General features: G+C 44.1%; 8 protein-coding genes across 8 annotated transcripts; 2 read left to right on the forward strand and 6 right to left on the reverse strand.

Annotated features, from left to right (window-relative positions):
• Nucleotides 1-435: 435 nt before the first annotated feature.
• On the forward strand, nucleotides 436-1,158 carry GDT1 (putative ribosome biosynthesis protein; the record flags this gene model as incomplete). Its single annotated transcript, XM_018855086.1, has 1 exon — nucleotides 436-1,158. A coding segment is annotated over one exon (723 nt), but the record flags the coding sequence as incomplete, so codon positions are not given.
• A 102-nt stretch (nucleotides 1,159-1,260) lies between these two features.
• Nucleotides 1,261-2,136, reverse strand: MED8 (Med8p). Its single transcript, XM_018854383.1, has one exon. It carries the CDS (start codon nucleotides 1,972-1,974, stop codon nucleotides 1,330-1,332), a length of 645 nt encoding a protein of 214 aa, XP_018715039.1. The 5' UTR covers nucleotides 1,975-2,136; the 3' UTR covers nucleotides 1,261-1,329.
• A 161-nt stretch (nucleotides 2,137-2,297) lies between these two features.
• Nucleotides 2,298-2,840, forward strand: METBIDRAFT_25692 (uncharacterized protein; the record flags this gene model as incomplete). Its single annotated transcript, XM_018855298.1, has 1 exon — nucleotides 2,298-2,840. A coding segment is annotated over one exon (543 nt), but the record flags the coding sequence as incomplete, so codon positions are not given.
• Nucleotides 2,841-3,013: 173 nt separating this feature from the next.
• RIM2 (Rim2p) lies at nucleotides 3,014-4,096 on the reverse strand (the record flags this gene model as incomplete). Its single annotated transcript, XM_018858678.1, has 1 exon — nucleotides 3,014-4,096. One exon carries the CDS (start codon nucleotides 4,094-4,096, stop codon nucleotides 3,014-3,016), a length of 1,083 nt encoding a protein of 360 aa, XP_018715041.1.
• Nucleotides 4,097-4,255: 159 nt separating this feature from the next.
• On the reverse strand, nucleotides 4,256-10,267 carry METBIDRAFT_135132 (DNA-binding ATPase). Its single transcript, XM_018854381.1, has one exon. The coding sequence runs from the start codon at nucleotides 10,082-10,084 to the stop codon at nucleotides 4,379-4,381; it is 5,706 nt and encodes a 1,901-aa protein (XP_018715042.1). The 5' UTR covers nucleotides 10,085-10,267; the 3' UTR covers nucleotides 4,256-4,378.
• Nucleotides 10,268-10,910: 643 nt separating this feature from the next.
• On the reverse strand, nucleotides 10,911-11,585 carry METBIDRAFT_37905 (uncharacterized protein; the record flags this gene model as incomplete). The annotated part of the gene is made up of 1 exon (XM_018856927.1): nucleotides 10,911-11,585. The coding sequence occupies one exon, from the start codon at nucleotides 11,583-11,585 to the stop codon at nucleotides 10,911-10,913; it is 675 nt and encodes a 224-aa protein (XP_018715043.1).
• A 188-nt stretch (nucleotides 11,586-11,773) lies between these two features.
• METBIDRAFT_10696 (zinc-binding dehydrogenase) lies at nucleotides 11,774-12,820 on the reverse strand (the record flags this gene model as incomplete). The annotated part of the gene is made up of 1 exon (XM_018853828.1): nucleotides 11,774-12,820. The coding sequence occupies one exon, from the start codon at nucleotides 12,818-12,820 to the stop codon at nucleotides 11,774-11,776; it is 1,047 nt and encodes a 348-aa protein (XP_018715044.1).
• A 218-nt stretch (nucleotides 12,821-13,038) lies between these two features.
• LYS22 (Lys22p) lies at nucleotides 13,039-14,697 on the reverse strand. The gene has a single exon (XM_018855712.1). It carries the CDS (start codon nucleotides 14,641-14,643, stop codon nucleotides 13,387-13,389), a length of 1,257 nt encoding a protein of 418 aa, XP_018715045.1. The 5' UTR covers nucleotides 14,644-14,697; the 3' UTR covers nucleotides 13,039-13,386.
• Nucleotides 14,698-14,861: the final 164 nt, after the last annotated feature.

Genomic DNA, 14,861 nt, shown 5'->3' on the forward strand with positions numbered 1-14,861 from the left:
TGCTTACGGGTCTGCTTTTGTTTAAGCACAACAAAGGTATCCCTACCAGTTATGATGCTTCAAAATAGACAGCAAGGGAAAGGATACCAAACCTTTTGGCGCAGAAGCACTCTTCCGATGAGAGGGGTACTTCGGCCGGATGGCTTTGAGGCTTATCTTCACACCTTCATTCTGCACAGTCCCTCACGTGCCCGTTGATTTCTCTGCCACCGATTTCTAGCTTCATTTTCGCAAACCGTTGAGCACCCTAAGATTCAAGCCATGAAGTTTTCATCTGCGCTCCTTCTTTTGGTCTCGTCTTGCTGCCTCACAGCTTCAGCCGCTTCGGCTGTTGGGTCTCCCAAAGTTTCTGATCTCAAACCGGCCGCAGGTTTACCGTTGACCGTTGACAAACTCACCGACGCGGACAACGTGCCTTTAGAGCTGGCCACAGATTCTGATGGTACAGAAGAAGAAAGCCACAATTTCCAGTCACTCTATATGGCCATTTCCATGATCATAGTTTCTGAAATCGGGGACAAAACATTCTTGATCGCCGCTTTGATGTCGATGAAGCATTCGAAATATGTGGTTTTCTCAGCAGGCTTCTCGTCCTTGGCTATTATGACAGTATTGCTGGGAATTGTGGGCCATGCTTTACCCGCATTAATCTCTGAAAGAATCACGAAACTTCTTGCTGCTATTTTATTTATTATTTTTGGCTTCAAGTTATTCAGAGAAGGTAGCGCGATGTCGAAAGACTCAGGGGTAGGAGAGGAGATGGCGGAGGTCGAGGAGGAATTGCAGGCAAGCAATATGAATATTCAAATGACGAGCTTAGAGGAGGGTGTGACCCAAGCACTTCCTGAGTCCGAGAAGGCAAACTACCTATCTCAATTGTCAAACTTGGCTTCCTTCATTCTTTCGCCAGTTTGGATTCAGGTTTTCGTCATGACATTCTTGGGCGAATGGGGTGACCGTTCTCAGATTGCAACGATTGCTATGGCTGCAGGATCTGATTATTGGTTTGTTATTTTCGGGGCCATCATAGGCCATGCTATATGTACCGCAGCTGCCACAATCGGCGGTCAGCTTTTGGCGACAAAAATATCCATGAGAAATGTTACTTTGGGAGGCGCCTTTGCATTCGTCGTTTTTTCGGTTTTGTACTTCTATGATTTTCTCAGTATTGATGCTTCTGACTCACTTTGAAGCTGTCTGAGATCTCTGACAGGATACCTTCGCTTAGTATGCCAAAAAACTTGTACTATATGATACTTATAGATACGCTGCACTAAGGCTTAGTGCTATATAGACTACTTTCAAATCATACTGTTGGCCCAATATCCATCACTCAATGACACCGTGGGTCATAAATTTCATGACAACGTTCGGGTCCATTGGGGGTTTCGATGTCACAAATTGTGCTGCTCTACCTCCTTTATCTATGTCGCCCGTATTTGCATCCTGGTCTGTCTCCATAGCACTCCTTTCGTCCTCTGTGAGAAAGCCATCGAAATTATACTCATCTGCCAATTCTTTGACCTTTAACTGACACCACTCCGCGATTTCATTGTCTTTATCTACGGATATTTTGAATGTTTCACAGCTTTTGATAGCCTCGTCTACCCATTCGTCTACCGCTGGTAGAGGCTTTTTCCGCAAAAGAGTGGTCACCAACCCTTCGTATTGAGTGGTCGGAAAATTCGGGAGAGGGTAAGCATTCGTTGATCCTAGCACTTCGCTGTTATGATCTAGTTGAGATGCAATGCTATGTAATTGTGTGATAAGAACCTGGAATTGGCCATGCAAGTTCAGGTAACTGGGAAGTCTGGCCTTTGGGTTTCTGTTGGTGTAATTGATCTGATCAGCCAATTTTCGCAAGGATTGGTAGACTTGGTGAAGCCTATTTCTAATAAGCTCAAGGGATTCGATAGGGATGTCATTTTGTGGATTCAAGTTGACTACCGGGGTTTCTGGCTGTAGTTTACTCATGACTTCAAAAAGACAATCAGTTGGTTAGCGTCGATGTTGCTAGCATTGATGCGCACTGAAGATTGTAGGTGTATGAGGGGATGTCTACCTTGGCCAAAAATGTATGTATGAGCAACAACAACCCATAGATCTAGGACTAGACGAAATGTCTCAGGCAAAAAATCATTCACGGCCTATGTGTATCTATTTCATAATTGGCATCATATCTACGAATTGAGCCACACCAAAATATTGTTGGACTCGCGCAAGGGTGCGCCTTTCTTTAAATTCCTTCGATGTAGCAAATTCATTCTCGCCCGGACCACAATTTGATTTGTGTCACAATGATACGAGGTAATTATAGCCTTGCCAAAGAGGTCAGGAAAAGTGAACAAAAGAGTAAACTGAAAATCCAATCCCGTCAGAAACATCAGAGCAAGCTAGAACAGCTTTCTTCAACCGACCCCATTAGGGTGTTTCTTCAGATCGAGAAACTAGAGAACATCACCGGCCCCGATCAATTTCAGCAAAAAAAACTAGCAAAACTCCGTCAAGATTGGTCTTTCATCAGAAAAAATAAGCTCCAAGAAGAAAAGGTCAACTCATTTTTGGCAAATCGAAAAAAGGCACAGGACGCGAAAGAAAAGGAGCAACGCAAACTACGGGGCAAAGACTCTGTCTACTTCAATCCAGAGCTAAATCCTCTTGGAAAAGTTCCTGACATCAACAATGTCACATACGATTGCGATTGCTTGCCAAATATAGCCAAACCAAGCAAGGTTACACAGATGTACGAACAAGACGAACTTGTTCTGCACTACAATATCAGACCGCCCAAAGGGTCCCCACCAAAGTTTTACAAGAACGTTCAGAATACGCAAAGAAGAATGAAGAGTATCCCACCAAAAGCCACAAATTCTGAAGATAAGACGCCACCTAATGCCACTGTATCTGGTGCCGCCAACCTAGATTCCGATAGTTGCCTGGAACTGAACTCGGATGACTGAATTGAGGTGGCTCGCACGTATATGACTATTTACAAGGTGAAGTTAACAGGGTATCAAGATAGAAGCCTAACCACGATCTCCCAAGTCCCAAACATGATTATTGAGTTTGGAACTGTCCGTAGCAAATGCGGAGTCAAACCGCCGTACATGCTAGCCAACCCCTCTTCCTTGATAACGAGTTTGAAGCACTGTATTAGTCCCGTGTATTTCGGCTTTCCGGTCTCCACCACCGGGGCCTGCCTGAGCCTTGTTCGCACGACTTCGTGTGGATACGTGACTAGAGATGCAACGAATTTCGCAGCACCCGCAGCACCGGAACGTGCACACCATTCTAAGACATGATCTCTTGTGGTCTTACTGGTCTCATCGTGGCCATGAATTTCTAATGATTTTTTGTTGAGAAACGCTTTCATTTGTTCATACAAGACCCATTGTAATGTAGACTCAATACCTCCCAAATATGATGCACTTAACCCTTTATACAAATTTTTCACACCTTCTGTCCTGACGATGTATTTTAGACAGTCCCATGAATTCTTGTAGTTCTTACCTCTAGTTTTGTCCAACTGAAGTCTGGTCTTGATTAGCCAGATTGGGTTGGTGGCTGTAGCTGTCACAAAACCAGCACTGATACCAGCCACCAAGTGAACCCATGTAGCCTCCTCGCCGTTATTGAACTGCTTCAGGATGATTTCCTTACCTGACCCATATGTGAAAAAGTTAATGGACCTTGCTGGAATGACTCCCACCAAGTTGGGGCCTAAGCCTCTAAAAAGAGCTCTTCCGCCTTCGGTGCGATATATAGTCAGAATGACGCCGCAGGTTTCTTTGAAATGTTGAAACCCTTTTATGACTGGGTTCCCAGACTTGGGAGTTTTATTGTATGCAGTGTGGTAAGAATCTGATTGCAACCTAGTCTTTACAACATCAAGGGGACAGGTAACAATAGCACCAACCATCCCCCCTGTGCCGCCAGCGATGAAATGAACCCATTTAGGTGTGGTTTTTGTCGAAATGCTATCAACAGGCTCAACCTCCTTTAGGGTGCTGGACCTCTCGTCGGATACAAGGAAAGGGTTAGCTGCATGTATGTCTTCCTCTAGTTTTCTAGAAAGGCTTTCTGAACGCCCACCCATGGTAAACTCTGAGAATATGTGGTTTGTCCGAGCCATTGGAGCGTTGTTCCTCAAAAGTGAGAAAATAAGGATGCAGGCCTCATCGCATACTTCTAATGACACCAGGGCGCGCGCTGTCGTCAGAGCACTCTCTCGCGACAGTACCTAAATTTAGCTTGATCAAATCACTGGTCAAATGCTTTGGAACTAAACCGATTAATAAATCCTTGATATAAAAAGCTCTTTTGAGATATGCTTGCGGAGTAGATAGTTTTGGATATCATTTTATATACATCCTAATCTCTATTTGAGGGTCTTAATGAAGTTATCAAGATTATACTCATCTTCATATTGAGCTTCGTCCCACAATTGACCCATCTCACCAACGGCATCTGAAGGTACGAGACCACCAGTTAAGTCCTCTGGAATATTCTTATCTTTTTTGTCATTTCCATTGACTTCCATTTTGGCGGCGTTTTCGTCGACGTCAAATAAGTCTAGCAACTGGTTGGTATCCATCGATGCAAGACCAGCGTTCTGTTGATTGACAATCGTCGAGGCAATATTCATCTTGAACTTCTGTAAACCCATGATTTTCTCCTCTAAAGTGGACTTGGTGATCAATCTGTAAACATTCACGACCTTCTTTTGTCCAAGTCTGTGGGCCCGGTCCATAGCTTGCAAGTCATTCATAGGATTCCAGTCGTGTTCCACAAAAATTACCGTGTCCGCTCCAGTCAAATTGAGACCTAGACCTCCAACTTTCGTGGTCAACAATAACACATCAATGGATGGATCTTCGTTGAATTTTCTCACGATTGCTTGCCTATTACGAGGATCCGTTTTACCATCTAGTCTCATGTAGGTAACTGATGGCATATGTCTTTTGAATAACTCATCTTCCACGATGTCAAGCATGTCTTTTAGTTGGCAAAATATCAATGCTCTGTGCTCTGAAATAACACCTTCGGAAGTAACAAGCTGCTGCTGTTTCTGCTTGGCCTTGTTCCTGGACCCCGAGAATTCGCTATCACGGACGCCGATGCCGCATTCTAACAAGATGGTCTTTAATGAGGTCAACTTCGGAGCATGCTCGATACTTCGTAGTGCGCAATTATTTTCTTTCAAAAATTCAGTTACTTTGGGAGCTTGAGGGTGATTAGGTGTCATCACCAACGCTGGATGATTGCACAATTTTCTCATATACTGAAGAATCTGGAAAATATGAGTTTTTGAGTTGTCTTCCACAGTGTCCATAGGGTTTTCTTTGGTGATTTCCTCTTCAATAACAGTTTTTTGTTTCGAAACAAAGTCTTTGTAGAGTATTTTTTGCAAATCGGAAAGTTCACAATAATAGTCCTGAATAATCTTGGGTGGCAAGTCGGACAAGACATCCTCCTTTAACCGCCGAAGCATGAAGGGGAGGACTTGCTTATGCAAAGACTCCAACGCCAAAGCCCCGGCCTCTTGCTCCCGTGAAGAAGTCTTGCTGTTTCTGCTTGCAGCTATTGGCTTTGCAAATTTCTCCATGAAGTGTTTCTCTGTACCAAGAAACCCTGGCATCAAAAAGTCAAACAACGACCACAACTCAAGCACATTATTTTGAATTGGAGTACCGGACAAAATCAATCTATGCCCGGCTCTTATTTGTTTGACAGCTTTGCTCAATTTCGAAGCAGAATTTTTGATAATATGTCCTTCATCAAGAACACAATAGTTGTACGACAATTCACTCAAGATGTCCGCATCATTTCTGCAAACATCATAGGACGTCACCACAACATCAGAGTCAAAAAGAGACGGCCTAATACTAGCTCTTATCGTTGGACCACCTGCGTAGACGACAACTTTCAAAAGTGGAGCATATTGGTTAAGTTCCTGCTCCCAGTGACCAGTTAATGAAGGGGGGCAAATAACCAAGCTGGGGACCTTCTTGTACTCATCAGAGTTGGTCTGTTCGTATTTTTCAGCACGAATATGGTGGTCTGAGGCCACAATGCAAATAGTCTGCAATGTTTTTCCAAGACCCATATCATCACATAAAATTCCGTGCAAATGATACTTGTTAAGAAATGCCAACCAATTAACGCCATCTTGCTGATACTTTCTCAATGTAGCTTTTATAGCAACCGGGAGTTCGAAGGGAGCAATTTTAGTCGGGTCCATCATTTGCTTTATAAACTCTCTCTCACGATCTCTTCCGGTCAAAAGTTCTTCAGGCATATCAGGCGGGTCAGGAATTCCGGCTTCCAATGGAACAAGCTTGATTATAGATGCAAATGTCGTACTCGCCAACACCCTCACATCCTGATCAGCATCGCTCATTCTTCCCATCACCGGCACTATCAAGAAGACAATATAAGGCAAGATATCAGATCCCATTGTGCTGGTAACATGATAAACTGTCTCGATCGCACCTTGTCTTTCCCTGAACTCACTCGCGTTATTAAGCATCGGAAGAATGGACTTCACCATGAAGGGAATGGACTTGGATGGCAAAACTGCACAAAGAGCGCTGAAGCATTTAGAGGAAGAGTATCTAAACACTGCAAGTTTGCTCTTGAGACCAAAAAGAAGTTTGGGTAAGATCTTCTCGCATTCCTGCTGTAGCTTTGGGCTAAATTGAGGAAGAATTGCCCTCAATACTCCCAAGGCATCAATAATACTTTGTCCCTCAGACTCATTTTCTAGCACAATGCCATCATACTTTTCCAATAGTTGAAGAGGTCCGAACAAAATTTCTTCGAGCTTCGGAAGTACCTGGAAAAGATCATCTCCGTAGGAAAGTAAAATCTGCTCCAAGGTCAAAAGAGCACCGCTTCGTTTGATCTTGGCTTCAAACACAGCCCTCTCATGAGCCGCAACGTCTGCAGGATCTTTTGTTGCTTCTTCTTTCCTGAGAGAGAGGATCTTGTCTTGCAGTTTGGCGTTGTGAATAAATTCTGGTACCTCAGACGTGTCGACACAAAGAAATGCGCAAAGATTTTTTAAAATTTTATCTGAAGCCGCCTTTTTCCCAATTTTGTTGAGCTCTCCGATAAGATGAGCCATTGAATTCGCTGTTCTTTGATGTAACAAAAGAGTTTCCTCTTGTTTTATGCTTTCCATGATTGATCGAATGATTGGATTGAGCTTTTTCGGAACTCCACTCACTGCTAACACTGCAGCTGCATATGCCGCATATATGCTTGTTGAACGTCGCGAGCTGGCTATCCGTGCTTCATTCAAAGCAACCGTTATTCTGTGCTTAGAGTCTTCCAAAGCTTGATTGGCAGATATGCGATTTGACGCAGAGAGGGTTTTTACCAACTTCGGGTAAGTTTCATCCACGATCTTGGATGCACTTTCTATTCCAAAGGCTTCAGAACCACATCCAGCTTCTCCTTGAACAACAACAGGTAGCTGAGGGAGTTTGCTCGATGATAAATTGGCCCTGCTTGTGAAAACATCGAAGAGTTGGAGACAGGCTGTTCTGACGCTTTTTAAAGTAGGCACAAGTTCTCTGTAGTAAGTGATATCACCATTGTTCGTCAATGCGTCAATGAATACATCAGTAAAAGCGTTGGTCACTTCTAAGGATGTCTTTTCTTCACACAAGTTTGCATACTCTTCGATTATTATGGCAGTGAATAAACGAGGGGTGGCATGAGGGGAGGAGAGATGTAATTTGAGTCCATCAAGAGCTCTATCGATCACAACCTTGTCCTTGAACTTGGAAAGAGCTTTCCCGAATGCCAGGGCTGCCGCAACCCTTGTGGCAATGAAAATATCATAGCCAACAAACATGACGTCGCCGCTGTGCATCGGGGCATCGATGTTTATTCTGAGCTCATCACCGGGACTAATTACTGGCTTTGTGTCTGCTTTCCGTTTTCTACCACGTTTAACGGGTAATTCGGTAGCTTCGCTGTCGCATGTGTCGTTTTCACTTTCTTTTTCCCATGAAACCTCATTATTTGCAAAATTGAATCCTGATGGTTTCATGAGGAGGCTTGCATTCATTTGATAATTGTGTCTCGCAATTCCGATTGGTGTCATTATCAAAGTCATCAAAGGCTGTAAGTGGGGAACAAAGTAGCTTTCCAACGATCTCAAACTGTCATTACGCTCGATTTCCACGAGCAATTTGTCAAAAACGACCTTGGAGAGGTTCAAAATTTCTGGGTTTTGTTCAACAAGCAAGTTCTGGAATAGAAGCCTCACAGCTTTGGAAGATATCCACTGCTTGGTCGTTGAGTCGTTTATATCAAGAAACTCGAGTATAGTTTTCAAAGTGGCTCTTCTAACATTTGTAATTGGATGTCTGAGAAACGGAAATAGCTTCGGTACAAGTGTTTCGAACGAGTTGCGGGAATTTTGAAAGTCTGGGGACTGCATGATCTGTATAACTTCGCCATGCGTGCAAAGTTTGGAGAGCAAGTCCATCACGGATCCAATGGACGCAGACAAGTCATCTTCAAAACTAGACAAGCAATCCCATACAACCTCCAACAAAGACTTCACGACCTCAGTTCGTGTCTTGACAAATTCGTTCGCTATTGGTGCCAAAGTTAGAGCTGCGACTGACTGGACATCATCTTCGCTTTCTTTTAAACAATGGAGAACCATCAACACGACGGAGTCTATAAGTGCTGTCAGAGATAAGAGAACTTCTGTACGGACGCTCACAAAATATCTCACCCCAAGCATTCCACCGTGCTTTGCTTCCCAAAATCTTGGGGAGTCAGGCTCACCCAGTTGCAGTTGTAGAACAAGGCTTTTGAGCGCTTCAAATGTCTTCAAGGTTGTGTCAGTGTCTAGATGTAGAAGTAGAGCAGCAAGCGTTTGTGCACCGGACTCCCTAACAGGGGCAACCACAGTGTCATTGACATAATCGGCGAACCTGTCTAAAGCAAAAAGAGTACAGAGACGGACTGCTAGATCTTGTAGTGTAGCCAGATTATTAAAATCATTTTCCTCCTTGGTCTTATTCATGATTCTACCTGCACCATCTCCATGAGCCCGTACCAACTCTCGAAGGCCCAAGGCCGAGCCATGACGAACTTCCCATTTGTCATGAAATAAGTCATTTAAAAGGAGCTCGTAGACTCCTTGAAATTGCCAAACAAGCCCAATAACTTTAGCGTGCTGTGAGATCAAAGGAGAAAATTCAGCAGCCTTGGTCTCAATCATTAACTTGGAACCGCCTTCTTGCAGTGTTAAATCAAATGGAGCGGGGTTCTCAGTCTGGGATTTTGCGTCATAGTCGCCATTTTCACTAAGTTTGCGTGAGAGGGAGGACTGAGACAAATCCACAGGTGCGATTTTACCAGCCGTGCATTTGGCATTCACTTTTGCTCTTCTCCTTTGCATTGCCTTTAATCGGGCACTGGCAGCCGGTGACTTTGTACTAGCTTCTGGGGTGACGGCGTCACTTTTTGGTTCGGATTTTATGGTAGAGTCTTCCTCATTTTTCACTTGGGCAACTTCTGGGGATATAACTTTCTCTGTCTTCACCACAGCTTTATGCTTCTTCAATTTATTGAGAAGGGTGTCACCGCCGCTGTCACTTTTCAGTGAGCTATACTCAAGTCCTCCTGATGCCAAGAGCTTTTTCCCACTCTTTAAAAGCTGTTGCAAATCCCATGCATCAAAAGAGACGAGTGTCAGAAGGCTTTCATTTAATTTGCGTAATTCTTCGTCTTGCTCGAGTTTCACGCCTGGCTCTTCTTCCTCTTTCACGATGCTGTTTTCTTCTAGTTTTTTAAACTGTTTCTCCTTTTCGATCGATGCTGGCGAATTCGGGTCCCATTTTGGTGCATGATTTACGATACCTCCAAACGCCCTTGCTGCAGCAATCCTTGTTTCCCATGTATCGCTCTTCAAGAAAGGATAAACTCTTCCCAAAAGTGAAATAATGTCCTCAGGGTGACTTTTCGCAAGATCGGAGAGTTGATCTGCGGCAGTGTTTCGGATAAACGGAGTGGAGCCTGTCTCCAATAGAATGACTAGTCTATCCAATCTCGACATCGGCTCTAGACTATTGACCAATGGAGATGCAGAATTTGATTGGTTATAGCGACTATGAATGCGCGAGCTTATCGCAAGGCTATCAAAAACCAGAAATATGGCAGGCCCGGCGCGATTTTTGACCTCTGTGTATAAGGTGAGACTGGAAATGTATGGGCCAGAATGGACAGGTTACAGCTAGGATCAATGATGAGTATGGTTGTGTACAATAAAAAGTGCGAGAAACGCAGCTGCTTATATACTCTTTGCGCTGCAGCGGACGCGATGTTGTTGGAGTGCACCCAAACCCAAGACCTTTGCCGTTCTCACCTCAAAATATTGGCACCCTGTGCGAATCCTTGATATGTTTACGCAGCGAGCAAGAGGAAAACAAACGCAGAAGTTTCGCCACCTGCAAGTTTCAGTGTACTTTTCGACAAACATCGCTCACGCTTTTGTTCGTGCTCATTTGACTCACACGTATAATTCTGCCTATGAAGTTCATTTTGTTCCAATGCCATCTGATGTCTTCATTTTCTGTCGACATGCGCTCGTTGGGCCACGTTCGCTGACATAATGCGGCGCGTATTTATAAACCACGAAGTAGGCACGAAAAAAGAAGATGCTGTTCCACTTCCAGGTTCATGATCACATCGCAAATTGACTCACGAATCAATTGAATGTGGCGGGAGTTACGTCTCTGCAGCTTGTCTGTCATCAATTTACCTTTAATCGAAGAAGGCATGGTCGGTGTGCTGTGCAATATTTTATCGCTCATTTGGAGTTCTTGGATGGCTCTGCTAGCAGACCAATGTACTAAAGATATTAACTAGAAACAAAAGTGCCATCACATGAACTTTTTCTCTCTTTGACCACGCACTTCGGCCTTCTTGTATTCCACGTCGTCCCTGCTAGCGTTGTACAGAACATTTGTTTCCTGATTCATTGGATTCTCGTCGGACTTTTGGAACTCCTTAAAAATCAATTGCTTCATTTGCTGTAATCTCAATCCCGGGGACTCCTTTCTCATTTCAGGTAATCTTCTTTCCTCATAGGCTGCGAATGCGGCCTTCACTCTTCTTTCTGGGTGCCTGTCGATATCTTTAGCACCCACACCAGCGTCCTTTCCGGTCAAAGCCAAGGCAGACAAGGCATCATCAAGACCAGAAGCACTTAATTCTGGCGTGCTAGAGTTGAAATCCAAGAAATCGTCAATCTTTCCTGTTCTTTTCGCTGCGACCTTGGCAGCTCCTCTCTGTTTGCTACTTTGTGGTTTTGAGGGCAATGATGCCTCCTCAGCTGCCAAGAGCAAGTCTCTCTCTGCCTTTTTTCTTGCGGCCTCTTCTTTTTTGAATTGAGCGTCTTCTTTCTTCTTTCCTCCCTTTTTAGCGCCGTCTTCCCACTGAGAAGCCTCTGCTGCCTCTGCTGCTTGCTCTGCTGCGGTACGCTTTTTGTTAGCTGCCTCGGCTTTTTTGGCATTTCCTGCCACTTTCTTTGCGTTTTCTCCTCCTTTCTTGGCCATCTTTGGAGACTGTTTTGTCTGAATTTGATACTTGTTCACAGATGACGGGAACTTCTTTCTCGACCTGGGTGGGTCACTCAGCATCACGTGATTCATTTCGGATATGTACATTGCACCTAAGTGCGTGTATCGGACATGCAAACTCGATGTTCCATTGGTGAAGAGAAAACAATATACATCTGAGCATATTACAATTTTGAAACTGGTTTAAACGCAACTCTGCCCACAATTTCCCCTCTTCTCATCTTGCGCATGTAATCGGGCAACTGATCCATGGGTTGAGTCTCTACTATAGGCTTTATTTTCCCAGCTGCTATCCATTTGAGCACTTCTCCCTGCTCTCTGGAAGTGCCTCCAAAATTGTAAATCACCTCCACTTCTCTTCTTGATAAATCGTAGTTGGGAAGCATGACGCGCAGCTTTCCCATTCCGATCATCACGATTTTGCCGTTGCTCCCTATATATTTGCATGAGCAGTCAACGCTGTTTTGGTTACCGATAAAGTCAAAACTCACATCAAATGACTCTTGCTTGTAATCAACATCCTGAAAAGACCTGTAGAACTCATGCGCCCCCAAACTTTTGACGAGATCTTCATTTTCAGGCTTTTGGTCGACACATATGATTTTGCAATCGAAATGACGCAAAATTTGAATTGCATGAAGCCCCAACCCACCAGCACCAAGAACAAGTACTTTGCTCGTAGGGCTAAGCATAGATTTTACTTTCATGATTGCGTGGAATGGAGTCAAGATTGCATCAGTTGCAGATGCGGCCTCTTTGAAACTCACAGAGTCAGGAATGGGTATTAAATTTCTGGGGTTTTCGACCAAAAGATATTCTTGGAAACCGCCATCTTTGGTAATTCCAAACGCCTGGTATGTGTTAACTGAACAGTGATTATCCCTTCCCTCTCTGCAGTTGTCACAGGACCCACAAGAATCACTTATGAACATACAAAAGCGAGCACCTACCTTATATCTCAGGTTGTCCACGATCGCAGACCCTGCTTGGGCGATTGTACCACATATCTCATGCCCCATCACCATCACATCTGGGGAGCCAGGATTTTGAGAGATGAGAATGTGATCATCAGATCTACACAATCCAGCTGCCTCGATTTTGAGTAAAACCCCATTCGCACTAGGTTCTGGTACAGGCAAGTTCTCAAATTTAACGATTTCTTTGGATCCACGCTTAAACCCATACCCTGTTTGGGTCCTTGGAGTAATCATATCTTGTGAAGAAAAAAGCCCAATGAAATGTAACTAAAATTGAAATTATCCGTAAGAGCGACTAAACGCGCTCATTATAAAGTAGGACTAAAAAAAGCTTCCCGATCAAACTCGCGTATCTTATAGCGGATTTAGTCCTTCAAGTGTGGGGTATCGAGAGCATCCGCGGCATAGTAGGATACAACGTGGGGTTCATTCTCTCCGCTCATAATTACACACAACGCAAGCCTCCTAACCTCAGCTGTCATATCTTGAGTAGGCATAAAGGGTTGTTGTCCATGTTGAGTCCTCATTAATTTCGAAGAACGTGATAGCTACATTGGAATTACGTAAGGCTCTGTATTGAGGATAAATAATGAAGGAACGGATTTTGGTCCAGACCTTTGTGGTGAAGTAAAGGAAAAATCCCAGGGTTAGACACTATGGTCAAAATAGCAAGGAGATGCAAATGTTAAAAACTTTTTATGTTTTTTGGTTGAGGGGCTTTAAACTCCGCATGACTTTCGTGATAATGAAACAGCACTAGGGAAATCTTGGTTAAAAAAATGAGCCAACGTTCAAATATTTTACTCGGATTTCTGTTTTTTGGCTGCTGGCTCGCCGAGACTTGGCACTGGCTCGCCGTTGGTTGGGGCCAAAACAGGAGTAGAGAGCTCATTGTGGAAGTCCTTGATGATAGAGTCAACATCATCAATGTTCAATTGTCTGACGTCACCCAACAATTTGATTTTGTTAGTGACTTCCTTACACTGGTCGTCCGTCAAATGGATGTTCAACTGATCAACTCTACTCTTGATTGCATTCCAACCCGTTAACCTGTTGGCGAAGTGAATGTATCTAGTCAAGCCGAAATCAGATGGGTTCAAAATCTCGTAGGTCGACGGATTGGCAAGAATAGCTTTGGCGTGGATACCGGCCTTGTGGGTGAAGGCACAGAAACCAGTGATAGGGTTGTTGAAAGGAATGTTGACTTGAACGGCATCAGCAACCAAGTTCTCCAAGTCTCTCAACTTGTGCAACTTGTATTTACCCAAGACATACTCTCTGTCAGCGGTAATCATTCTAGCCATCAAAGCGCCCAATGGGGTAATTCCGTTTCTCTCACCAATACCCAAGACAGAGGTGTCAATCAACTTGGCACCAGCCTCCAAGGCAGTGTAGGCGTTAGCAATGGCACAACCAGTGTCATTGTGGAAGTGACACTCAATGTCGCAAGAAACAACGGACTTCAAAGTCTTGACTAACTCGTACACTTGTCTTGGGTTGGCACATCCAACAGTGTCGGCGATACCAACTCTGTTCACACCGATCTTGCTGACAGTCTTGTAAATGTTGAGCAAGTCAACAATGTCTGATCTAAACGAGTCCTCGGAGGAGAAACGGATTTCAATACCCTTGGACTTAACGAATTCAATGACTTCAATGGCAGATTGAGCAATGTAGTTCATGTCCTTGCCGTGAGAGTACTGTCTCAAGAATTGAGAGGTACCGATTACAACATCGACACCGTCGACACCGGTCTCAACAGCAACTCTGGCGTCATCCATGTGACAACGAATGTGAGTCAAAATCTTGGCTTTCAAGCCCAACTTGCAAATAGCTTCACAATCCTTTCTCGATTGCTCGGAAGCGACTGGGGATGTCAACTCAATGTAGTCAACGCCAAAGTCATCTAAGGCCTTGGCGATTTCAATCTTCTTTTCGGTGGTGAAAAAGGCATTGGCGAATTGCTCACCTTCTCTCAAGGTAGATTCAATAACCTCGAACTTGTTGACGTTCGACAAGAAATCGTGGGGATTAGGACCGTATGGGTTAGCTGCCATTTTGTTTCAATTGATTGTTGTAAATAAGGAATAAAAGTCGAAAGTTCAGCGCTAAATCAGCCTACTTTATACTTTTCCAGTGAAAAATTTTTTGGCACTACATACTCCGGCCGCTTCCTGCATCAATAAAAGATGATGACTGATAAGTGCGCTATCGCCCGCTCTTGCCGGCAGCGCTGCGGCTACGCCGTCAGATAGTGACTCATTGTTATAAGAAC

Source organism: Metschnikowia bicuspidata (assembly GCF_001664035.1).
Source record: "Metschnikowia bicuspidata var. bicuspidata NRRL YB-4993 chromosome Unknown METBIscaffold_1, whole genome shotgun sequence".
NCBI lineage: Eukaryota > Fungi > Ascomycota > Pichiomycetes > Serinales > Metschnikowiaceae > Metschnikowia > Metschnikowia bicuspidata.